The sequence below is a fragment of the Oreochromis aureus genome, linkage group 9, assembly GCF_013358895.1.
Source record: "Oreochromis aureus strain Israel breed Guangdong linkage group 9, ZZ_aureus, whole genome shotgun sequence".
NCBI lineage: Eukaryota > Metazoa > Chordata > Actinopteri > Cichliformes > Cichlidae > Oreochromis > Oreochromis aureus.
Genome location: NC_052950.1, coordinates 20,935,649 through 20,962,542, shown reverse-complemented (window position 1 = coordinate 20,962,542; position 26,894 = coordinate 20,935,649). Strand labels below are relative to the sequence as shown.

The following is a 26,894-nucleotide window of genomic DNA, read 5'->3' as shown; positions in this document are numbered from 1 at the left end:
AGAACCACGAGCGTCAGACACAATGATCAATATTTCTCTTTGTTGTTTGTTTCTGACAACATAAACAACTCGCTGATGGTCCCAAATGAGCCGAAGCTTCTTTCATTAGCGATCCATCTTCTTTTACTATATTTAACGTCCTATTAAAAATGAATGCTGTGAATATAATGGTTCAGCATTCGTAATTCGGCACATAAAAGCAATCTGGGGTTAACTATACATGCGAAATATGGAAATGTAGCATGACCCAGTTCTCCTCGAAGGGTAGCAGCCATTTACACACACCATAGGATTCACATTATGCAAATTTGACCCACACATCACACAGATGCATTTCACCGGATGATTTAATTCGAAAGGATTTCAGTTTTTAAAAAGAGCAATGCAAGTGCATTTTAGTGACTGAAATGAATCATTAAAAGATATTGTTCTCTAAGTGGCTGCACGTCGCACAGCAGAGTTAGGGTTGTGAATTTGATATTACCGTTTCAGTGCGAGGAAGCCAACAAAGCAATTACCTGCTCTTCCTTCACAGAAATGTCTATTTAGGTGAAGGCGTATAGACTATAAATGACCCGGAACCACTTAAAATGCGCTGTTTTTTGTAATCTATACATGCTGCACATTTGCCCAGAGAAAATCATTTAATTGGTCCTAATTTCCCCTTGTTCTCACTCCACAGTGTATTTTGGTAGCTAGATTTTAGTTTTACTTCCTGTATTTGTCCTTTCGCTTTCCTTGCCCGGATTACTTTCACCTGTGTTGGAAATCATTTTGATAAAACATTAAAGTCTATGGGAAAAAGGAGAGAGCTAGCAGACACATATTTTTATAGAATAGGGGACAAACTGATTTAATGTTAAATAAGTATGAGGTGTTTAAGGCTTAAAAAGGTGGAGGAAAACATCAACAAATAACCTGACCTGGTAAGACATAAGGCCTTTTTTTCATTACTTTAATACTACTGGAGGTTGTACATGCAGTGGAAGGTGGGAAATAAATTGCTTTTACAACTATCCCCAGTGCCGTGTAGCTATCATGGCTTAAAATACATATTACTGCAAAAATTCCATTCACTTTATAAGTGACTAGTTCCTTAGAGGGAGCCATATTAAGTACGTGAGCAGAGTGAGAGACGAGACGTTTCCATCCCTTACACCCAAACAAGCCTCCACCCACGCAGACACATTCATCCTCTCCAGTCTGTTTTTTCCCTCCTTCGCTCTTATGTCCACCTGCAGCTTTTGCATGAGCCACCCAGCCTGTAATCTAAGCTGACCTTTGACCCCTGCAGCTGACAAGTGAGGGGATAGCCGGCGAAACTGATCCGCTGTCAGACCGTGGGTGATAACAAATGTAAACACCGCAGCACGACCTCCTGAACTCACGGATACCAACACATACACACGCCGTGCATTTTACTCCTCATGCTGTCTGCCAGGCCTCTCACCACGCCCCGGTTTGATCTGTGGGACGACTCGTTGTGTTTTGCCTCACAGCGAGGCGTTTTTCCCATTCCCTTCGTGAACTCACCGCATCTATCCTCATCACAGCAGCGCGTCGAGCACCCCGACCGAGATGGCCCGGACGTTTAAACTCAGCCCCCACGAGATGATTAATGGGTGTGCGATGGAAAAGGTCAGCCACTGCCGGAGTTAGCCATGAAAAAAATGCTTCTTTTTTGGGGGGGAACACAAAATAAAAGATAACCCAGACTTGAATGTAGAAAGTTCAATAAAAAATTAAAAATGGACGACAAATGAGATCGAAACACTGCAGACATGCACTGGAAAGTCTTTTTAGACTAACTACACTTTTGGGGACCATTTTTAAGATTTAGTTGTTGGAAAATAAAAATTTAAAGCTCAGTTAAAGCTCGTCCAGAAGCACAAAATAAAAGAGATAAACAGAATGAGAACAGCACAGACAAAAGCAAATCAACAAGAATTTGCTACAGGAAGCTGGAGACTTTCAAGACACTTCGAGGGTTTCACTGTAAAGGAGCAATAACCCACAAGAACATGATTAGCTTTAATCTTAGACTTTAAAGTCAGAACATCTGAGGTCAAACAAAGCACTGACCTCACATGAGCCAAAAGAAGAGACTGGGAAAGATTGTTTTGCTGTGTTTCCTGAGCCACACCATTAACTAAAAAACTTCCAGAGAGCCCTAATTACACCTTTTTTCCATCGAGTCCCCACAGGCGAGGCAGATCATTTAAACTCCGTCCTGTTCATATCATATTCCTATGTGTTTCCTTTCTAAAAGCTATGGAAAAATAACACAAATGAACAAAGACACTCTAGTTTATCATGAGTCTATGAACTACACACCATCCTGATGACTTAAATTCCTCCAAATAGCCACAAAAATGCGTTTTGCACAACACACTGAGTAGTGTTTACTAAAGCCTACGATTCCCAGCTATTTCAGGAAATTGCTGAGCCACTTGAAGAAGTAAACATCAAATTTTTGGCCTGGTCTTTTAAGTACAGACAAATGGGGTTGAGTACTGGCATGTTGTTAGTTTTTACTCCAGCATGTTTATAATTTTTTTACCCACATTAATTAATTAATGAGTACAAGGTACGATTTTTAATTCAATAAAGATAGAGCTTCCAAAAATATCACATGGAAGCAAGACAACTGAAAAAACCACCACACAATGTACCAGCTGTGTGATTTTAGTGTTGATTATAAATGAGACCTCGTGTCTCAATGAGATTTACCGGTATAAAGAAATAAAATGAACACAGTGTTTTTATATGGTGACATACATAGAGACAAGGGTAGGTGGGTGGGCCTTTCCTATCACTTCGATTCACTTACGATTGACATCTGGAGCTGATTAAGATAAATTGGCTGTTTACTGAAATAAAATGTTTAAAGGCCATATACAAAGGGAAACGAACCGAAAATTGGCACGATAAATCCAACCAACTCGTCGTAACCCTGGCATCTCTGGAGGCAAAGAAATGGGAGTAAACAAACTCCAGAGGACACCTTGGCCGTTTTCCTATCATCAGCAAAAGACTGCTGTCTGCTGCCTCCACAGAGATTTGCATTAGATAACTCGGAGATTATGCGGTCTGGATTCATCTCCCGCTGGGGTGCAGTGAATCATGTGCTCAATACTTTGCGGTGCAATATTAAAGGAACGTGACTTTCTTGACCTTTGCACAACTTGAGGAAATGCGTGTGATGCAATGATTCATATCGGCCGTTTGTTCATACCGCCTGACACGACCAATGTAAGTGTGGTTTCACGAAAGGAGGCACAACACACCTGTGTTTTGATCAAAGGTGTGTGCTACGAAGCAACACTCACAGGTTAGTAATCTTTAAGTCAGAGTTTTAGTATCACGAAGGCGGCTCTCTTTTTAACCTGGTTAAATCATCGTGGTAAACAGATCTGGAACTGGTTATCTTCTGGTATGTTCTGAAAAGGTCTGGTAGCCAAAATGTCCTCTATGTATAAAAGACATTTTTGGTTAATTCAGAGAAAATGCTCTATATTTTTTATATTTAATTTCTCTTGTGTCACACCAGCCCTCTGCATGTCCTCCTTTACGACATCCATGAATCTTCTCTGTGGTCTTCCTCTTCCTCAGACCTGGCAGCTCTATCTTTAACATCCTTTGTCCGGTATATCCACTATCTCTCCTCTGCACATGTCCAAACCATCTCAGCCTGAGCTGTCCCTCTGATATACTCATGTTAAGCCTTCAAAAAGGAAAATGAGTCTTTAGAGTCAAATAGCAAAAGGCCTCATAAATAACCTGAAAAATGACTGAAAAGAACAACAGAGGGATGAGAATATTTTTAAGTGTCTGTCACACTCTTAGGCATGAAAGACCGAGACTGAGCTAGCAGAGTGAGATGATCCCAGGTCTGTGTGGGTGCTTCCATTTTCGACTGGTGGGATTTGTCCTAATTCAATCTGCTTCTTTAAAAGTTGGTACAAGCACAGCTGTCGCACCGCGCTCTGCTGCTTGTCATCTGGAACATTTTTTTTGTTTAAGTAGAGAGCTGCAGCACATATTCATGTATTCTTTAAACAAAATGTGTGTCTTGTGCATGTTGCAAAACAGGAAATGCATCAAAAACAATAAAGAGCAGCTCCAGAGCATGCACTTCATTTAACATCTCGCCAGAATGGAGCATCGATCACAGCACAGTATGCTCTGTGGCCGTGATCCAACGCTTCTTTTCTACTTTACCTTCAGTGGGGACGCTGGTGGGAGGGTGGGAGGTGGAGGGTGTTTCCCTGCCTGCAGTGGCCTCCTTCCCCTTGGGTGTTGTTTTGGCAGCAACCGTGGTGGTGAAAGGGTAAAGGTACGTAGTGTCTGCGATGTCGCACATCTTGTCCTTGGTCTGAAAGATGAGACATTTTGTTATGTTTCTGATACAGACTTAGATGTTTCACCATCCTGAACTGTCGAAATCACTATCAGGTATGATGATGTAATGGCTGCTTATTGTGACACTCACCTCATCTGGGCAGCTACTGTCCATCCAGTCCTGGTGATGGCGGTCAAAGCCAGTGGAACATCTGAGAGCAGAGGAAACAGCACAAATGTCAGTCTAATAAAGGTGGAAGTGGAGTGGGATTATAGTGTATGTATATAGTGTAACCAGAGTTGAGCATTTTCAGAACACACTAACATAAACCATTTTTCAAACAAAACATAAAGCAGAAAAGATTTAGAGTCATTGTCAGGATGTAGCTAATCCAGCAGAGGGGCTCAATCCTAACTGTTTATAATAACTAACAGTGTTTGGAGCACAACTGCTGTAGGGTACCCATCACAGCCAAGCAGGATACATTACTCTTAAAACCAGAAGGTCAGAATCTAGGATTTTTCCTCTTTATAAGCAAGGTTGAATGTCAAGAGCTTCGATGTTGCCTGGAAGTCTGCTTTAAATCAAAACCCAGAGTATACATGGCCAGGCATTAGTTGGTCTACAAACCGGTGGTCAGTACTGTGTGATAACTCCAACAAAGGTGCAAGGACAGAATGAAAAGAGATTATACAGTATGTTGTGCTATGTATGAACAAAACTTTTTTTGTCATATCAAATTTTGCAGAGTAAGTTCTAGCTACAAATGAACAAACAAAAACATTTTTTTTAAATGGTGATGTCAAGGGAGAAGGGTGTTGGAGTGTCTCTGCTTAGACTGTTGCCCTCCAAAGACCCAGGGCTGGATCAGCAGTAAAAAATGGAGGAGTAGATGATGAAATAACCAGCAGTGGGTCACACTGCCATTTGTACAGCCATGCCACTGTCATGTCTCTTCTTAGTCAAAAATAAAGCAGCGGAGGCCAGACTTTTTGTCATGGTCCTGGGTCTTTGACCCAGTTTCTGAGTTTTTTATAGACTCGTTATTCTTTCTTTTAGAGTTTAGATATGATTTATGTTCAAGTCTGTTTTGGGTATGATATCATATTTGTGCTTCTGAGTTTATCTTTGCTTCTAGTTCTTGGTTCCTCATGACATTAATTGTAGTACTGTCAGCGTTAATCTCGTTAAAATGACGTTAACACCGCATTAACGCGGCAAATCTCCGTTAGCGAGTTAAAGCGGATAGCCCTGTGCGTGGGGCTGCACGGCGTCGCTGCGTTAGCATGGTTAGCTCGTTAACGTGTTAGCGCCGTGAGGCCCGCGTTAACGTGCTAACGGAGATTTGCAGCGTTAATGCGGTTATGGCGTTAACGTCATTTTAACAAGATTAACGCTGACAGCACTAATTCATTGCTTTCTATGTCCAGTCTCCCCAACTGTGTCCCTGGTTTGTTATGTCTCCATGTTTGTTTAACCCCAGTCTCACTTTGAAGTTCACTTGTCTTAGTCTCAGTGTGTGTTACTTCCTGTTTTATTTTGACAGTCTCCTGTCTTGTGTGTGTGATGTTCAGTTTTGCTTCCACTGTCTCCACAGTCAGATTCTGTTCAGCTGTGTTCCACAAATGTATCCAATCTACTCCTGTGTATATATTATCTGTGTGAGCCTGTCCTTGTTTTTCCTTCAAAAGAATTGGATTTTGGATTTCTAGTTACGGACATGTGTTAAGATTGTTTTGTTGCAAGGCCTCACCAATAAAGCTGATTGGAGTTTTATGCATTGTTTACCAAGTCGTGCCTTTGGGTCATTCCCTTCCTGCCACACAGCTGAACCTGAAGCTTTTACTGTCTAACATTGGGCTGATCTAATATCTCTGTTTGGTTGTACTCTCTTTTCCTCTCTCTTTATACTTAACTTTTAATGCTGATTTACGTTTTCTAAAACACTAGCTGGATGGAAAACAAAGTGGAAAAGGAAAAGGGAGACTAAAATGAAACAGAAGTTCTCACTGTAATCAAACTCAGGATGCTGCTATCCCAAACAGGCCAACAGTCTATCCCCAAATTTCACATTTCAAGCCTAAAAAGAGGCTTTGTGGCTCTTGTCAAGCTTTCTAAAGAGCGTTGCACAATTATTTTCCGAGCTGAGTCATATTCCTCATGGTTGTAAGTACAATGAAGCTGAGTGCTCCCTCTAAACATTCATAGTGTAATTTAAGCTAAGCTCAATAATACTTTCAGGTTTGTCTACTTTGAAGCAAGCTGGGAAGAAAATATCTACACCTCCCACTCCCTGCCACCCTCTGAGCTTTGGATTCAAGGAGCTTAAAGGGGAAAAGTACGAAGGTCTGTGAGTGGGAAGTTCAAGGGGTCATGAGGCCTTGGGATAAGGGTCCTGCTGAGTCAACTATGCGTAACCATACGATTTGAAAAGACAGACAGCAATCGAGGCAGCAGCTACTAATCTTGCCTGCTGTAAAGGATAAAAATTATAACTCGCTTGCTGGTGAGCTTGCCATCATCCTGTCTGTCTACGCCCTCAAAGGGTTTTCTGTGTGGAAGAAAAAGTTAGCATGCAAAGCAGGAAACCCACTCGCTCTGACATGAACACGGATAAAAACAACCTATGACCAGCTCGCAAGGCAGAAACACGGCAGTTCAAAGCACGATAGCAGTGGTATCTCTGCTTTGTGCTGCAAGGACACTATGAGCCCAAAATGCATCCCCAGCAGGTCCCATTTCTCTAGAGAACATATTGTTATGGTAATGACTTTATCAGAAGAAGTCCATTGTCATCTTTCTACCTCTCTAATCATCCCATTTCTTTTACCCCCATCCCAAAAAAAATCACTCCATCTGTTCAATCAGGTGAGACAGATTCCTCTGCTTAATCCCCCATTTCCCCCCGGCTGCTTTTCCCCCCTGAGAGGGCAGCGGAGCAGCCAGAATGAGGCGCGATATTACTGAACAGGGCTGGTCTAACCTGTCTCTAAAAGGAGCTCGTGGCTTTGTTTCTTCTCAATGGCATCCATCTCAGCCGGTTGCCATCTAAGACAGCGAGCCCACAGAGCTTTAATTAGAAATGGGCTGAGGTGCTTCATTTAAATATAAATAAACCCATGAGGTGAATATTTCTGCTCAGGTTTTCAACAATCACAGCAGGATGGATGGATCGTGATATTAGGTTTCAGTCTGACTCATTCTTAGAGGGAGTCATTCCTTGCATGACAGAAATGATTATAAAACAGTTTTAACCCTTTAAATTTTCATATAATCAAATCATTTTGATGCAATTTTTTCAGTACATGTCTGTCAGGATAACTGTCTCTCTCTCTCGCTGATTATCCCACTGTGGAAGGTCCTAAAAGAAAACTACAAGCTGTCTGCCAACAGCTTGTAGTTTTCTCTCAGCGTAGGCTGTTTACCCCTGAGAGCAGTATTACTTTAACATTATGAGGGGAACATTAGATGATAGTGACAGTTCATTCTGCTCTGAGTGATTTACTTTTAGAGAGAAATGTATTCATAGGAAGTTTATCAGGTACACCTTGCTAGTACCAGGTTGGACCCCCTTTTAGCTTCAGAACTGCCTTTATTCTTCATATTCAACAAGGTCCAAAACCATGATTTTAAAACAGTTTTAACTCTTGGACCGGTCTCGCTGGACCATATTGTCATGATAGCATCACACAGCTGCTGCAGATTTGTTGGCTGAACACATGCATGATGTGAATCTTCCATTTTACCACATCCCAAGGGTGCTCTGTTGGATTGAGATCTGGTGACTGTGGAGGCCATTTGAGTACAGAGAACTCAAGGAACCCGTATGAGATAATTGTGCTTGATGCAGTCATCATAAGATGGGTACACTGTGGTCATAAAGGGATGGACATGGACAACAATACTAAGTGTGGGATTTAAAAAAACTCAGTTGGTGCTAAGGGTCCCAAAGTGTAAATCCATCTTGTCAACTTGAATGTGTCAATATTTGACCCTACCATTTGAATGCTGCAGCATAAATCAAGACTCATCAAATCAGATGTGTTTTTCTAATCTTTTATCGTCCAATCTTGGCGAGCCTGTAAAAACTGTAACCTCAGCTTCCTGTTCTTAGCTGACAGGAGTGGAACCCAGTGTGGCGGCCCATCTGCCTCAAGGTTTTATGTGTTGTGTGTTCAGAGATGCTCTTCTGCACCTTGGTTGCTGTTGCCTTCCTGTCAGCTCAAAGCAGTGGACACTATCCTCTGGCGTCTACATGCCTACATGCAGTGAGTTCCTGCCATGTGATTGGCTGATTAGATATTTGGGTTAATGAGCAGTTGAAGAGGTGCAAATAAAAACGTGACAGATGAGTGTATGCTACTCTTAGATTAATGAAAACACACCTGTAGTTTATTACTTTTTAGTTTTGCTTCATTAGTAAACTTTGCTTAGAATTTACTTTTAAGTAAGGCAGGACTTTTGAGATCTAAAATCTCAGACTGGTGAGCCTGTGTGCTGTTTCACATAAAAACTATAGAGGAACAATTTGGTGTGAGGCTACCACAAATTGAAATTCAACATTCGTCTCCTTAACACCCATTTGTGATGCACACCAGCTGTGTTTTTTTAGGTAAACAAATCCCTGCACCTCTAAGCACATCAGCATTCAGAGGCTCTGGCACGTACGGCCCACTGTGAGTCCACGGCAATGTCTGTCATGCTTTATTAACCCGCTTTAGTCCACATCAGCCACAGCAAACTGATTCACCTTGTAACTTAGCATGAAAGAGGCGCCAGGCTCTCACCTTCACAGCACTCCACTGTGCGATCAGTCTGTTAGGGACGTTCTCTTTAAATTTCAGCTCCTTTCATTAACCCCCAGAGCCAGCGAGGCTGCCATAGTTTTTAATTAGTGCGTGTTTAAAGCATGTTTACCTTTTTCAAAGGAAATGGCTGAAGGATACAAAGGGCAGAGTGATGCTGAACAGTTAGATATTAACACAGTAGGAAAGCTAATTAAAATGCAGTTTAATGAGATCCCTGCTACAGGCGTACAGTATCTCTCCACCGCATCCACAAACTGCTGAACAGAAAAGCAGTTTTTCATATCATTGAACTGTAAATTAGATTGTCTTTGTCAAAGGGGAGAGCATTCAAAATGCAAAACAGAGGGGAAGCCACCTCCCAATACCCCTTCGAAGTCCAAAATAACAATTCCCAGCGGACAGAGCAGAAGAGCTGCACATTTCTCCAGTCAAATTAAGCACTCTAAATAAATAATTAGTCCAAAGGAAAAGATTGGCAGACGAACGCTCATTAATCAAGGAGTTTAAAATGCAGCAGCGCAGGAAAAGAAGGGACTGTAGCTCGAAAGGTCAAACGGCAAAACCCCCCGAAACATTGACGACAATCTCCGAAAATATTTTCAACAAAATAAAAATGCAGGACAGCAGACACCCATTGATAGTCAGGTCCAAGCTTCCTTAACTTACAGGGAAGATAAACTCCTCCACCATCTATCCTCGGTGTCTGTTTAACTCAGACTTTTCTATTTGACAAAATAAAACCCACCACAGCTCACATTTCAGCTGTCAGGAAATTCTGCAGAGGAACGCCAACACTTCTTTAGCAGCTCAAATATTTACTTTTCTTTGAAGTGTGGGGAGAAGGGAAGATTAAGATAAAAAGTAGAGCAAAGGTTGGCAGAACAGGTGTGAACTGAATGAATGTCAGAGTGAGTCGCTTTCTCTTCCAAAGACTACAACCACTGCTGCGTAGGATAAATGTGAAGCTGCCTGATTAAATTAAAACCTAACGCACAACTTTTTCAGAATAATCAGATTATATTACTATATGTAAATCTGTGATCCAAATATATATGTTTGGATGAAATTTTACCAGCAAGTCCTTCTAGACCCACTTGAAGTGTACACGTGGGGGATTCTGCAGTAGTCAGTGGATATGTGGAATGATAAATTCACATTTAAGTGGAAAAATTAACAGTTCATTAACTGTAATGGATAAACAGACCGCTAAAAGTATTGTATAAATTAAAAATATTAAAAGAGAAAAGGTCAAAGAAAGCTAAAAAAAGGCTGAAATAAAAAGTACAATTAGACTCACGGCTATATTTGATAATAGTGCCGATAAATTAAATAACTTCCATCGTCTGTCCTTCCATCCATTTCTTGCTTTTCACTAAGGCTTCAGTCCTGGGGGGCAGCACTCTAAGCAGACACCCAGACTTCCCTCTCCCTGGCCCCATGCCTGATGAGGCATTGATGGATGTCTACAAGACTGCGAATCTCTGTCTGTGTTTCTACTTACCTAAAGCTAAAGAAAATTTAAAAAATAATTAAAAAAATATAATAAAATATAATAATGCTGCCTGACAAAACCCTCCCAGCGATTTGTGTATCCTGATGGTCTAGAACCAGAAAGCTTTTGCAAATTTGTTGAGACAGTGAGCTAAAAAGTTGGAAACTGTTCTTTAACAGCACAGATGATTGGGATTCACTATCTTGACCAAGGCTTTTTGGCAAGCAGACTAAAGCAGCTGGGAATCTAACAATCAATCTTCCAATTACTAGATGACCGGCTCTGATATAACTGAATGTAAACCAATCGAGTAACTTTCACTTGATCAGATTTCTATAAATATAGTCTTCTTCACTGTACTTACGTAATACAATTAAACAGAAAATTTACATGTAATCAAATGAGTTAAACTCAGCAATTTACTGTATGGAACTGTGGTCCCCCCAAAAAAGTAAGATTAAAACCTTTTCTTTCTGGAAATCTTCAGCACGTTCAAAAAGGTGTTGAACAACAGACGGTGTCGTATATACAGTGTACAGCTCCATTTTTAGCTTTTGCATACCAGTTTCAGTTGTAGTAAAATACCTTTTTGTGAGTATAAGGGATGTCACAGCACCAGCAGCCACTTTATGGCATCAACCATTTGGATTTCAGGCATGTAGTGAGGAGCAGAAGACAATTTAAAGTGGGTACCTGACAGCACTCGCCTTCAACAACCACAACTAGCTGCTTCTTATACGGGCATGTGGGGTTCTGCTGTGCTTTAAATATGCTTCTAATGTCTAGTTATTGTTTGGATATGGGTATCATTCCTAACTGACCAATCATCATGTAATGATCATAGCGTTTGTATGTTCACCATCTCCTCCTAGACAAATGGGCCATTCTTGAGGAAACTTCGTATAAACCTTGCCTATGGCACTGTGAGTGCCAACAATTACACAGCAGGCACAAATATTTTATACAAATTCTACATATTTGTTAGTATTAGTATTTAGTATTGAGGTTTTCTCTGTTTTCTGTGTATCATTGTAGGGTTACAATACAAAGCCAGCTGTTGTGATTTGGCGCTATATAAATAAATTATATTGAAAATTTAATTGTATTTTAGGGCTAGGCTGCTTTATGATAAATGATGATGTAAAAAGAGTAATAGGATGTAATAAATGGAGAAAAAAAATTACAAATACAATGAAAACTCCTCAAAAGCAAGTCTTAAAAGATGAATGGGTCTGCTGCTTTTTAAAGGCATCCAGTGTCCACAGGTTTTTAGTTTAACAGGAGACAGCTTCAGTTTAGGAGCCAACAAAGGCACAGCTAAAGGCACATCCTGCCTTTAGTTTGAGTCTGGAGGGAGGGACAATCTCATAAATTTGCAGTACATTTTTAATGCCCCCATGTGCTCGACCATGTGGAGCCCTAAAAATGATCCCGTGTAGCTTAAAACTGCTGAAGCCAACATAAAGAGATGAAGAGTGGCGATATCACGAGACCCCTTTGAAGGCCTAGTCAAAAGATTAGCTGCTGCATTCTCGCTTATTTACACAGGCAAAAAGTATGTGCACTTTGCCTATGTGCTAGGCAAGTTTTAATGGTTCAGTTCAATTTAATTTAGTGCTAATTCACAAACAAAACAAAATACAATAATTGCCTGTGAGAACATACTCGATGGAAATGTGAAAAGGACAATAAAAGATGTCTTTTGTAAGAGTAAAAATGCTCTTATATCCAACCTGTTGAGCCGATGGCACCAGCTACAGTTGAAGCTGATCTGTGAGGAGATGCAGGAGCTACAGCTGGTGAACTGCAAGCAGGCTGCAGAGGAGAAAGGTCAAAAAAGATGAAACAGTTTATGCAGTTAATAGCCAATTAGACACATGGCCAAGGAAAAGGTCTACAGCCTATACAAAAATAAGGAATTTACTCAGGAGTCTATATCAAACCAAAAACTGTTACTATTAATTCTTCTTACTGGGTAAAGGCATCATTTCCACAGCTGTAGAGTTGGTGATCTTTGTCTTAGTCAGCTCTACACGGTGGTACTCATAGATCGTCCTCCGCCTCACATCTAGATTTTGAAGGAAAAAAAACTGAGTGAGAAAGCAGCAAAGCCACCATCGCAAATCCTCCAAACCCCAAGATAAAAACTGGGACAAGTTCTCCCTACAGAAAGAGGAAAGAGAGTGGGAGGCAGAATCGGGTCATATGGGATGCTACCACAGCACTTTATTTCTCCCCTCTCGTTGTGCCCAAAGTGTCAGACCACAACTTGGCAATGGACGGTAGCAATTTCCCCCGGGAGCTGATATCAATCAGACCCTGTTGAAAGAATGCCTTCCCAGTCATCTGTAACAGCGAGCCATCAGCCGGGGCATGATGGAGCAATTGATTAGATACATCATTGACTCTCATTGCATTCTGGCCCTTATAACTCATATCGGCTAGAGTACAATGGGCTGTCTGGGCCATGCGTCTTTGCTACCATAAGCGGAAAAAAGACCAGAGCAGTAGCTTAACAAATGTAATGATTGCGCCTTCCTGCTGTTAATGCATGGATTATTTCAAACTCTAATTAGATTTTTATATGACTTTTCTGTGCAGGCGCCCCAGGAGTAAAGCAGTAAATCTGTACTGGATCGCACTGAGGTGCACTGCAGTGTGTACAGAGACAATGCACAAGGCATGACATTCTTTATCGCACTTGTATTTGCTTGGGCGATGAGCTACAAAAATGAAATTCAATACATAAAACTGTGGCTGTGGAATATATATAGCAAGTAAATCCCTTAAAGTCTAATATATTTCCAACTGGTAAAACTGTGTTAAAGTTAAAGCTATTCAGCTTAAGCTTATTAAGTTATTAAGGTGTGAAGATTGATGCTACTCTCGTGTCTGCCTATTAAACATGGACAGAGTCCAGATAGTTTGCTTAGCCTAGCTCAGTTTAACTTAGCAAGAACACTGAAAGCAGTTAGCCCAACTCTGTGTGAAGCTACCAAAACCTGCTGCCCACCAGCACCTCTAGAGCTCACTTAATAACATGATTGTTTAATCCCCACCAAAAAATTATGGTTTTAATGTGCTGGGCTTTTGCTAAGCTAAACTAAGCTAAGCTAGGCTAAGCTAACTAATTAGATACATTTTACATTGCTGGTTCTGCCCAGCTTATTAGTTATATTCAAAACACAGCCATTGTTAACACACAGTACATTAGAAAGAAGAGGGGAGAGGAAAAGCAACTTAATTAAAAAGTAAATAATTTATGTCACATTTTGATTACTCGTATGGCAAAGATTGTCACATTATTTCCTGTTATCACTGTGTATGATAAATCCTATTTTGTAATCCAAAGAAATTTAATCCAACCCTCGTTGCTTCTTCAGATTAAGTCAGTTACATAGCACCACAAAACTCCTTTAACTTTTACAACACCCTTGGCATTTGACACATTTGAATAACTTCTCTGCACTAGGTTCCTTTTTTTCCACTTGACTGAGAGACTCTTGGTGTGGAAACTGTGGACAGGACAGAGTTGTTCCCCTCATGTGGTACGACACTGTTTCCTTGCAGACTGCTTAATTTGATTACAGACAGGACGGCTGATCAAAGCAGCAAAATGTGAGCCAGCTCAGCCCAACCTGAGAATACAACCGCCCTTCCTTTCCCCTCCTCTGCTCCCCTGGTGATTGACTTCCTTTTGCCTACAGCTAAAGGATTATCAGGTGCCTAATGGCGTGGTGTGGGCCAGAGAGAGGTCATTTCCACAGCCTGACGCTGGTGATGTCTGGGCAGACTGTATAGCTTCTCCGGTCTGTGGTTTAAGGTGATAAGAAGCTACAAATTAAATCATTTATAGCCTGGTCTCAACAACAACATAAATAATACTTAATGAGAATTTAGTTACCTTCAGTGATACTATCAGACAAAGCCCAGTTTGCATAAACGTGTCATCAATTATGTAAAAAAAAGCTTAGCTAAATCATCTTCAAACATCCTGAAAAGACAGTAAAAAGTGTTGCTAACCTGGACTGTAATTCTTTTTTAAATTGCACATGTTGGAAACCTAATTTAATAATTAGAAGATTTTTTATTGAGCATTAATGAATGTAAGCAGAATACCACAGAGTTCTCTAGTTTACACAGATTAAATAATCCAGGTACAGAAACAAAGATCTGAAAATGGTGGAGGTGGTTTTGGCTTCATTTTAAGAGTGACTAATGATAAAGTCCAACCTAACATTAAAAGCATATTACAGCCTGTGTTATAATAAGTGCTTGTATCTGACCCGTTAATTACACAAGGGCACCACAGGACACCCACAAATATATTCACTCATCGCTTCCTTTACTGGATGGGCTGTGGCTTGGTCTGCCCATGGGTAAAAATTCATTGAGCTTTTAAGCTAAACTAAAGCAAAAGTAGCTTAAAAAATGCAATAATGTTGTATAATCTAACTGGCTGCAGGAAAACTTGAAGCAGCTGACACGCTTCTTTGTAGTTTTGGTTTTTTTTGCATTTTCCCCCTTATTATTATGACTTAATGCGCTTTATGGAGCATCCATTAGAAAACATTTATTTATTTGGCATGACAAGGTTGTGAAAATATGTCAAAATGTATTACCAGGACGTTTAGCTTGATTGGGAATAGCATGCTATGACTTCTGGTAGCAATTCATTGTATGTTTTTTTTAGGAATTTCTCCAAATTTTCTTGTCCTTTCCTTTTAAGGGAAGGGACAAGCAAGAGCCCATCTCTTCATAAGGCTTTAAGTTGTAAGATTACAGGGTTTAACTGCCACTAGATCACTCCACATAGTTGCTATTAGGTGCTGTTGTTAGCTGTTGTTCCCTCCTGATAGCTGGTGATGGGTTCAAATGGCAACATCAGCTAAAAATAGTCACCGCAGAATATTAAATGTTGGCACATGGCTCATGTTGTGCAATCTGGAGTACAGATTGATTATAAGTCTAATGTTTTTCTTCTTCTTTTTTCGGATTTCACTTTAAAAACTGCTCTATCAGCAGTATATTTTGCAGCCTGCACTTTTATTGTATATGCAAGAACAAAGGGAGACTTGATGTGACATATAAACTATTCCCATACATCATCCTAATTTTTTCATGACTACTGCTGATTTGTTCTTTTTCTAAAGGTTAGTCCCTTTTCCCTATTAAAGGTCATTTCCAATAGTTTTCTTTATTATTATGAAAAACCTCTGATTGTACAGGCAATATCGTTCAATTTCTCCACAGGGTCTTGCTGTGCAGTTTATAAAGCACATCAGGCCCTTTGGACTGACAGGTGCAGGATGCAAATACTGCCCTTTTCCTTCAAACATGGACATGAGTCAGTGCACTCTGCAAATACCATCCGTGAGAAAACAAAGCCTTGTTTGTTTCAGCTAATGCAAGAGTTTGATTTTCTTTACAGTGACTGCAGACGGGTGATATTCACGAAAGCCCTCCTATGGCTATTGTATAGTCATGGACTAAAACTAAAGAGGTTCATAATTTGTCAGACAAAGATGCAGTTTTTGTAGTTTTACCTTTGTACACAACCACAGTGGATTTTAAATCAAACAATAAAAATATGATTTAAGTCTTGACTTTCAGTTTTAATTCAAGGAGTTTTTACAAAAATTTTGCATGAACATTTTAGAAATTATAGCCATTTTTATTCACAATCCTAATTTTGCAATGTCAATGACAATGTGCATGACTGTGTTTACCTGTGCTGCCTTCAGTTGCTGCTTGTGGGTCTCTCTGCATCTGTTTTGTATTTAATAACTGAAACGCATGCTCCATTGGCCACTGAAGAATGTCCCATTTCTTTGCCTACAGAAATTCTGGATGCTTCTGCAGTGTGCTCTGGGTTAATATCCATGTTTACTGTGAAGTTTGCTATCTTAAAATGGACGACTCTATAAAAATATTCATAAAGAGTTAATGCAAAATCTGCATTTTAACCATCACGACTGTTTGACTTAAAATCCACTGTGGTGAATTTATCAAAATTTAAGCTGTGTCTTTATGAATCTAACAATATTTCTTTTTTGTTTTGGTCAAAATCTAAAGTACAGCAGCAGAAATGTGTGCTTGTCTGCTTTCCACTAGGACATTTTTTTAAAAATGTTTTTTATTTACAACCCATTTGCAGGGTTTAGGTTTCAAAATAACATTATAAAGTGAGGAATGAATTTAATGATAGATGATAAAATCTGTCAGGGATAGCTGTGGTTTAGTTTATTGCTTGAAATAGGATTTGGTTCTGTCTTTGTCCTTTTATGTTTGGAAACTCGAGACGAATTTCAAGTAGTAGAGCTACATATGATCCGTGCAACGACAGCTTTGTGTGATTTAAATATGGGCAAGAAAAACATACGTCTGTATCGAAAAGAAGTACAGTTTCCTCATTTTGATGCCACCCTCGAAACTGTTTTAGCATTCTGGTTTTCCTGATAGAAACGAAGTATCTGCCATAAAGACAAGAACACACTCTCCTCGGAGACATCAGTTATGTTCGACACAACACCTCAGTCTCAATATGCTTCCATTCAAGATTTCATCACTCCACAGCCCAGCAGTTGCACACATTGGTTTCATCATGCTGTGTCAGAGGCATCAAAGACAGTTTGGTTTATAAAGTCTAGGAGGACTGTGCTAACTGGTTTGATATTCAAATCTCTCAGTGCCAACCGCAGCCTTCTGGAAAGAGATCCTCTATGAAAGACCCAGGGACACGCCAGAAAACAAAGTTGGAAACTCTTAGCATGCCAAGGGGATGTGTTTTTTTGTGAGATTTATTTTACTCAAACTAAACTTACAAAACAACCACTCTCACTACATACTGCAGAGAACATAAAGCTGCCACTGAAAGGATGAAAAAAGCCCCGAGATATTAACTTTGACAAATAAACGCTATCCAAGTTTCACAGATGTAATCACAACACCATTTAAATTACTGAATAAATCACCTTTGACAACTCATTATTGCAGCAGACTTTGAATCGGAGACGGTGAGAGCGAGAGAGTCTGACTCTGAATAAAAAGGTTTGAAGTGTTTCTCCTGCATTTGCTTTAAATGTAATGGGCTTAAATTACAGTAACTGGAAATAAAAAGAAAGAAAGAAACAGGCAGATCTGGAGCTGTGCCCACTGAGGCTGAAGAGCAGTGGGGAGAAAAGGTGGTGACAAGCTGGAGCTAAAGCCAAACGGACGAGGCTGAACTGAGAGCTGTGACACAAAGTTTAAACGGAGAAGAAAATAAACTCTTATTACACTAACTGAAATGTAACCTTTGGCTAAGCTCCTGTTTTTATTTGCAGTTGTATTTATGCTTTGCAGTTTGTTTTTCTCACTTTCCCTCATGAAAGACTTTGAGTACTAAGAAAAAGAGGCTTTAAAAGAAATAAAGAGCTATAATGAGCTGCTACAGAAACCCTGAAATCTGATATAATAGCATTTCGCTTGCCACAAATGCTACACAGACATCGATCCAGTCCTGAATAGTTTTTTATACCTCTACGTAGCTCATGAGCTCGTCAGAATCCCATTTTTCAGAGCCTAAACTAAAGACTCCACTCTACAATGTGAACTCCAAACATGGCGCAAAGACAGCATGTGGATTTATCCAGATATTTTAATATGCACAAGAAATTTTAGGGCATTGAGTAGATTTTGAGACTCACTGGGTATCTGCTGGATCTTGTGGACCAACACAAAGGCGTCAGACAGGCCAACTTTCACCGGGTGATTGACAGAGCTGATCTGTGACACCTCAACGGGGATCTGAAATAGAAAAAGGGAAATCATTACCATGACCGCGAAGATCAGTCTGAGACAGGCTGAGAAATGCAAACAGGCCACAGCAGCCTAGAAGTGCTGACAATCTCCTTTAGGAATCTGCTGAGGCAACATGCTACTTCAATAAGCATATGGCTATCTTTGGAGCATAGAATAAACATTTCAGGCACAGATGGGACAGAAATGAGCAACAGCTTTGTGAAGACTTACAAATAGAAAAACAGAAGTCTATATAAGGTAAAATGTAGTATTTTGATTGTACACACTAATTCAGAAAAGCAGCTAAACGCAACAAGTAATGTTTGTACGGAGGAGGAATTTAAAGTGACATAAAGTACACAGTAGCTCAGCTGTACTCAACATTAACTCGTAATCATCCAGGTTATGTGCACACAGATCATGTCTAATAGTCACACTGCTCTTTTCAGACCCATAATAATGGCAGCCTAATGTGAAACAACAGGAGAAAAAAGTTCAGCAGCCTTCAGATCAGATCCTCTAATAGGTAAAAATAACAAATTACATAAGCAACCTCAAACATAAAAGAAGCAGCACGGCTGTTATAATCACTGCAATTATCTTATCATGACTTAGGAAATTTCACACTCCAACAGCGGGCTCTTCACGTTTTTCATGACCTTTCTTTTCTCTCTCTTCAATTTGGTTGTTTTTCAAGACATTTTTGAAATGTGGATATTAACAGACACGTTTAGGGCGTGCAGTGACCCAGAGTTTGTAACATTAGTGGAGATTATGCCAAAACCTAATCAAGCATATGGAAAAGGCTGGTAAGGCGTTAACTGATTTTTTTCTCGAGAAGCTGCCATTAAACTTGGTCAGTCACTTTGGCATCGCTCCTTTAGTCAAAACACATCAACACTGGGCATTTTTTCACTGAACTAAAACAACAGGGCAGGGCCAAATGTTAGAAATGAGTAATACTGTTAAAAGAAACAGCAGGGAAACAGATTGTGTGTGTTTACAGTTTAAAGGAGACCTTTTGTGGCCACTATCAGATCATTAGTTTTATTCTTAGACTCTACTACAGGCTTTGTACGATTTACACTTCAAAATAATCTATATGAATCTTATACTGGGCCTCGGTGCAGAGCTTGAGTTCATCCTCTGTCCGAAACATTTAAGCTTCTCCTTTAAGCAAACTGTCTTCTGATTGGCTGCCCCTCATAAGCAGGAGGTTTGAATTTCAGTCGCTGGGCCCATGTCCTCGTTTGAGGTTTGACAGTGTTTTAGTAGGTAAAGGTGAATGCTTGGACATGAATTAAGCTGCGGTTTGGGGAAGGCCTCGAAGAGGACTGGCGGCAGCTCCTGGGCCTAGCAGATCCCCATGTACTAAATAGAAGTTAAGAAGTTAAAAAATTAAAAAGGGGAGGCAGGGTGGGGCATGTAAATGAGAACGAACAGCTTGTAGAACTGGGGGAACATATATAGATGAGAAAAGGAAGGCGTGTGTTTGGAGGCGTGGTCCTGCTCCTCAAATTAAGATACTGCATGAAGGATTAACACCTTACTGGAAAATTTGGTAATCTTGTATAAGATGTATGATGAGCTTCTGCCGATTGAACATCTATAAATAGATTCATCTAGAAATATATGTATGACAGAAAATAGGAAGAAATGCATTAGGGCCACTTTAATGTAAGTAATATGATCTTTTTCTTGATGATTGTGTGTCAGTTTTTCAGAAAATAGCTACTTGAAATTATCTGGTACATAAAAATTGGTGTGCAATTTTGAAAAATTAAAATTTACTGCCTGGATCAGACAATTTTGTCAAGACCTTTAGCTGAAACCAAACCCCCAAAAAGTATAAAAACCATTAGCAGAATGGGAAGAAATAACCGGTGTGATGCTATGTGTTGGAGAGAGATACATTAAGTGGAAAAGAGAACCTAAATTCAGGGACTGGTCCAAGTAGGGGGTGTATGAAAACTGAATGCTATTTTTTTAATGTTTAGTTCTGACTCTAGAAACAGTGAGGTAAACCATTATCTGGCGATGCTGTCAGAAACAGAAACAGAAAAGAGCGCGGTAAGAAGCCGAGCCTTTGTGAGATCTCGCTGTCCCCACCTCTTTGTAGGCGAAGACGATCCTACCAGTCTTGTGCAATGTGGCCTGGAAGGTGAAACTTCCCAGGCTGTAGTTGTCCTGCAGATGGACGTGGTCCCACTGCACAACCAGAGCAGTTCCTTAAAGGAGAAAGAAGAGAGAAAAGAAAGAGTGAAAACATTTTCACAGCCTTTACTAAACAGCATCGGCTAGATTAAAGTAGAACACAGTACCAGTGAATGTAACTGTCTGCATATAGCATGCACTTGTGTTACTCTGTTGCTTTCTCAGATCTAGCGTGAAATAAACTGCTGACTGAGCAAAGGCTGAGAATAGAAAAGACATCATTGCAACATCGGTTTGTGTAAAGAGATATGAGTTTGAGGCATTTTTTCCTGGAATCATTTCCCCCCGAGGTTTCTGTGAGGTGACTGACACTGAAGCAGTGATGTGGAAAAGCTTCGCTGGAGAAAAAAGAAACGGCAACGATACTGAAGCTTTTGACAAAACCAAATGAAGGCGTGCCCGTTACTGTGACAGACAGTGTGAGTTGGGCAGTTTTCACCAGAATGAGAGTTTTTCATAAATGACTCTTTCCTAAAGTTACAGAGTGAAAGCTGCCAACTGAAAAGGCTCAGAGCAATCGCCAACGTGTAGCAGTACTGAAAAATGAGATGGAAGCAGTGAAGTAGCAACGACAAGACTACTGAACTGATCCAGGTGCAGTTTATAATGTATAAACACTGGTGAACATCATTGACGCCTCTACCAGGTAAACAGAATGCATAGCGTATGAATAAATGCATAAATAAGGAAACATATATTACACTATAACTCAATTCTGTAACTTCAAATCTTGCAAAAGCTGCCAGACAGGACAAGCTTCTTTCCTTCCCACTGTCGACAAAGTGCTTGTTCATAGGGGGTCACCTGACTGGTGGGGTTTTCTCTGTATCAGTGTAGGGTCTTTACCTTACAGTATAAAGCGCCTTGAGACAATTGAATTGAACTGAATTGAAGTTCATTACCAGGAGCCACCACCATGATGCATCGGTTTCATTTGGGGAAGTACTAAATTAGCACCAGACTCACAGCTCTGCCCTCCAGAAAGCCAGCCTCGCATTACTTTTAACACTATTTTAATTTACTGTGGACTTTGGAGAACCCACTGATGTGGAAGCCATTCGTCCCCTCAGAATTAGTCATTTGGCTTGATGCCAGGGCAATAACAGTTCGTTAACGCAACCAATCAATTCTTCCGTCACACAGACAGAGCACGTCCTTTCAAAGTAAAGGCGAGCTTTAGCTTCCCTGCTGGCAGTTTGGAGAGCAGCGGTGACTGGTCGGAAAGGAAACCCCATCATATTTTACATGTGGTTTACTGCAGGGCCTCTGGCACTGGACATGGATGCGTCTTGTGTTAAAGGAAGGGGGGGTAGACAACAACATGTGAGTAATATTTCAACAACCTCGAGGAGAAAGGCATTGAGTATACAGTAAGCAGCCAGCACACTAAATTGCTATTAACTTTTGGCACAGCGGGATTACTCAGTCAGCACGAGTTAAGCTTAATATAAGTCTGCTTAAAATGCATTGAGTTCAGGAGGGGAGGCTGCCGTGCTATCTGGGGCTGCCTGTCTAAAAATATAGAGTGGGTGACGAGGTGTGGAGGGAGTACACACTGGCCTTGTTTCCATTTTCAGTTACAAGTTTAACCTGCTGTATGAACAAAAAAGCAAAAAAAGAAACAAATCCAGCCTGTAACACCAGAACGATTAGGTCAGTTTCTGGCTTAGGGAAAAAAATGAATACATCTGAGGAGTGATGGACAGATGTTCAATAGATGTTGCCAGGAGTGCAATAGCAGATTAACAAGACAGTCAAGATGACAGAATTACTGAAGGTAAACATGTGAAGAAGCAATTTCCAGATTCTACTATCCAGTTAAAAACATTTTATATGCACTTTTGTTTACATAAAGCAACGTCAACTGGCCAAATCACAAATTTGATGCAATCCGCCTTAGTTTGCTACAGGTACGAGTAACCCTGACTCCTGCTCAGATGGAAGCCATGCTGCAGAGAAGCTTCTTGGTATCTGATAAAACCAGAAAACCTTGATGAAGATCTCCACTTAAGCAGTTTATCTAGCCTGTAATACACTCTTTAGCTTATCCAGTGAGATAATATCAATAAAGACTTCTCCAGGCGATGTCACTCAGGGCCACTTCATTATCCATATGTTGATGCTCTCTCAGCTGCAGCTCACCGAGTGTTTGCCTCATCTGTCTGTCAGCGTATTGATGAGAAAACCCACGCGGACTCTTCTGTAACAGCGAGTGTAGTCTGACGTGCTTCCCGGAGCGTTACAGCATTGCAACACTCACATTTGCTGGATTTAGGATGTTTTGAATGGACAAAGACGTTAATCTGATCAATAAGAGGAAATGCTACGGGACTGCAGTAATTGTGAGTGACAGATGTGTGTATTCTTGGACATGTTGCTGTTCTAGATATACTTTTGGTTGGTATTATTGTTCCTTTTTTTTAATATAATAAAAATTTAAATAATTGAACAGCAGCTGACGGTGCTGTGAAGCTTAAAGTTAATCACTGAACGGTGGATTAATACGTGCTCGTCTGTTGCATCAATCAGCCTTATTTTTACCACAGTGATGTCACTGCGGTCCCGCCGGACACAAGAGTCAGCTGAGGTGCAGAAACATTAAACTCATCTGTAAATAAACTTCAGCTCTTCAGTTTCAGAGTCCAATCACATGCGTTCTTTATTTAGCAGATTTCAATTAACAACATCAAGTGAAAGTTGTTTTTGTGAAACTTGAACATTTGACAGCAAAGTTTTCACACACCCTCCACAGTCTAGTTTGTGTGGAACAAACAATATCGCCTCATCAAGCAGCTTCGAAACTTGTTTTTATCATTTTTTATCGGAGGCACTGCCTCCTCCACAGCACGGCAGACCGTGCAGTTCTTATGTTGTATTGGCAGGACATTGACTGATGGACGCAGCGCTGAGAAGCAGGCGGGCTGAGAATCGATTGGCTGCCAGTTTGGTTAAAGTCTGATGAGCTCCACTGCAGAAGGTCACACAGTTGGTCAGTCACACTGCTGCACACGGATCACAGAGCAGTGACAGACAGGACGGATAACAACCATCACAGATAGCAAAGAAGAGATACGGAGAGCGAGGAAGGGCGACGGTTTAGTTTTAAGGCAGTAAGCAGAATTTAAGGAGGTCTTAAGAAGATCTTGGAGGATTCTGTGAAACACAGTGTTAGCCATAAAATCTATTCTTTATCTTTAAGATTACCTGGCTTCATATAATAAATACTTTTTTGGAACTTATTCTGGCAGACATAATTACATAATGAAGTAAGTATTTTGTATTTTGCACACACATATATATATATAATGAAATAAAATTTCTGGAGGGATAAAACAACAGAAATATATTTCTGGGCCATTTTCAGCAAATGAAAGCTTTGATAAATCAAGGTACTTTTTACATATGAGCAAAACTCTTGCACAGGCTTACAGGCTATAGAGAAACTATAAAGTATCGTGTTAAAATGCCCAACTTTATAGTAGAAATAACCATGTTTACAGTATAATATATAGTTTTAGTGTCTGAAGCTAATTCTGTGTTCATAATATCTCCATTGGGATGAATTTCAAAATAGCTCATGCCTTTAGTTGACTTTTCTGCATGTATGCTTTACGTCTGTTGTTTACTCCTTAAAATTAGGATGCTAATAAATATCACAATGAATTATGGTCGCCACTTGCTAACCAAGCTAGCTAGCCAGTGCTAGCTTACGCTGATAACTCATTAGTTATACTTTCTTGTCCAGATGTGGTGATGCTTTTAAAAAGCAAACAAACAAACAAAAATAAAAACAAAAGACAAGAAATAAAAAATGAGATGAGGCCACTTTAAAAAAGTAGACCATGAGTTTTGTTTAGTTGGATGTCAATTAAATATTCGTTTACAATATTAACCCTGATATTGTAAGGTAAAGACCCACCATATTAGAAGGAGAACCTTAGCAACAACACCACCCTCTGTGAACAAGCACGTGACGACATTGGTAACCAGCTGAATCGAGCCAAAACAGACAAAGGCACAACATGTCTGTGTTGGAGACAAGTTGTGCTCACTCGCTCAAAATGACTCTGATTAATTGCAATGTGTTGGCAATTCATAAACTGGTTTGCAGTTATTTACAAATTTTCACAAATCTCTCTGAGAGTGATTGCAGTCAGTCTAAATTGGACTTCAGCTGTTTGTTGACAGGTTGCCTCCCACTCTGTGATCTGTGTACCTGTGCACCTTGCCATCAAAAGTGGTCATCAAGATGTAGAAGATGTTGCAAACTCAACGTCAGGGTGACCTCAGGGTGACCAGATGTGAAAAACTTCAATGCAACAACAGATTTTTACTTCCTTTTTCTCAGCAGCAAAATGAACCACAGATTTGGCTGCAGGAAACTTAAAGCAAACCCGCTATTTCTTCACAAATTAGCTCACTGAAATGCTTTTTTGTGCCTCATTTATTTTGTAGTGCACGGGAAGGAGTAGACAACTGTTACACAATCGTGCAGAACTAAGATGCTAGTGCTGTTACCGTTGTCAGAGTAGATGACGGTAGAGTTTCTGGAGAGACTTGGGTCAAAGTTAGCCATTAGCGGAGCAATGTACTGTGTAGCTGTTAGCATCCGGTGGACCACGTCACCAGTGTAGATGAACCCTGAAGGAGAAAAAGGACAGAAGACCACACATTACTCTTTGCTGAACTCTAAATTCAAATTTTGACTTCTAATTTAACACTTAAATTATGACTATGTAAAGTGTCACTTATAATGCAGATATCCTTCTTGTCTCCCCCATTTCTACCTTTCCTCCCTTAATGAAAGCTGTAATCTGATACACTATCTACCTGGGAGACAACATCGCTGCCCTTCAGTCCACAGTTAACAGCTTCTCATTAACAGACAACCATCTCTTGTCTCAGTCTATGGGCTTGCGCTCTAGGTACCTTCACCAAGGAATAGCGATTAATTAGCACTAATATCTTTTATCAAAAAACATAAGGGCAAATCAGAATGACTTTAAGGGAGGATGTGCTCCTGCTCCTCTACTGCTGCACTTTCTCCTCTCTTGTCATCATCAATCATGAATGCTAATGAAGAGTCGATGACAACGAAAAAGGGGTTTTGTTAACTTTTCCTCAACAAGGCACGAATAGATTGCTCTATAGAGGGAAAGACGGGGAGACAGAGACGTGCCCAGGCAACACAAACTAGAGCTGGATCATTTAACAGCCCATAAACATGGTTATTAATGGACTCCAGGAAAAGGGGGAAAACGCCCACTATTCATCACAAGGGAGCAGTCTTTGCATAAAGAATTTGCACTTATGACAACAGAATCAAACATCATCTTAATTTCCCTGCTGACAAAAATGTTTAGCAAAGTCAGCTTCTATTTCAAGATTTATTCAAGGTAAAAGCTTTTGTTCTCACTCTGACTTTGCCTGGATTGCAAAAATATAAAAAATAAAGAAATAAAAAGGATCCCACGCACGGCCTTAGATATCATCTTTTACTCATTACAAAAGGAAAACCTGGCATTTGGGTGAAACTGTGTTACATATCCAAAGTAGTTCACCTTTGAAGAACAGTTTGAAGAATGAATAATAAACTTACAGTGACAGTATCTTCAGATAACTACATGCTTTAAGCAGCTTCTTGTCAAATGCTTCTTCTTCTTCTCTTTAAGGTATTTATGTTTTTAAAACCTCACCACTTTTGCCCTGTTAAAGACTGAGAAACTAAATTTTCTTTTGTTCTACTGGAGGCTTATTCATCTGTTTACTGGGACCAAGTTACTTTAGGTTAAGATGCTCCAGACATCCCTCTAACAAGCAATATTTACAAAGTCCTCCAAAGGGACCCTGACGTCTAACTGAGTAAAGTGAAATATTTACTCAGCAGCTGGAGCAGCTCTTTATTAGTACTGTAACACCATATTAATGCCAATTATGACCTCCTTTTCCTCTCAGAACTTCAGTTCTTCCCAATTCCCCAAGATGTTGGAAATAAGATTTGAGATTATGATTTATGCTGGCATCGTTGTGTTTCATAATTGCTGCTGATTTGTTAGCTCCACATTCATGCTGTGTATCTCCCATTCAGTAACATCCCAAGGGTGTTGAGTTGGATGCAGATCTGAGGAGGCAGAGCCAGTCTGACAGTCTGTGGCATTCATTTGATGATTTTACACACACACCCACACACGCATTTCATTAGGTACACCCTTTAAACCACAAATTTCTAATCACACAATCATGTTTTAACAACTCT

At 40.2% G+C, this 26,894-nt stretch overlaps 1 protein-coding gene across 1 annotated transcript in view; it reads right to left on the bottom strand.

Annotated features, from left to right (window-relative positions):
• The window catches only part of plxdc2 (plexin domain containing 2), a 103,136-nt gene that overhangs the window by 7,608 nt on the left and 68,634 nt on the right, over positions 1-26,894 (bottom strand). Inside the window, exons 5-11 of the mRNA XM_039617464.1 lie at positions 25,157-25,279; positions 20,534-20,652; positions 18,331-18,430; positions 12,615-12,710; positions 12,376-12,457; positions 4,493-4,553; positions 4,222-4,375 (exon numbers count right to left, since the gene is read on the bottom strand). Coding sequence (XP_039473398.1) covers positions 4,222-4,375; positions 4,493-4,553; positions 12,376-12,457; positions 12,615-12,710; positions 18,331-18,430; positions 20,534-20,652; positions 25,157-25,279 — 735 coding nt within the window. The remainder of the gene's footprint in view (positions 1-4,221; positions 4,376-4,492; positions 4,554-12,375; positions 12,458-12,614; positions 12,711-18,330; positions 18,431-20,533; positions 20,653-25,156; positions 25,280-26,894) is intronic.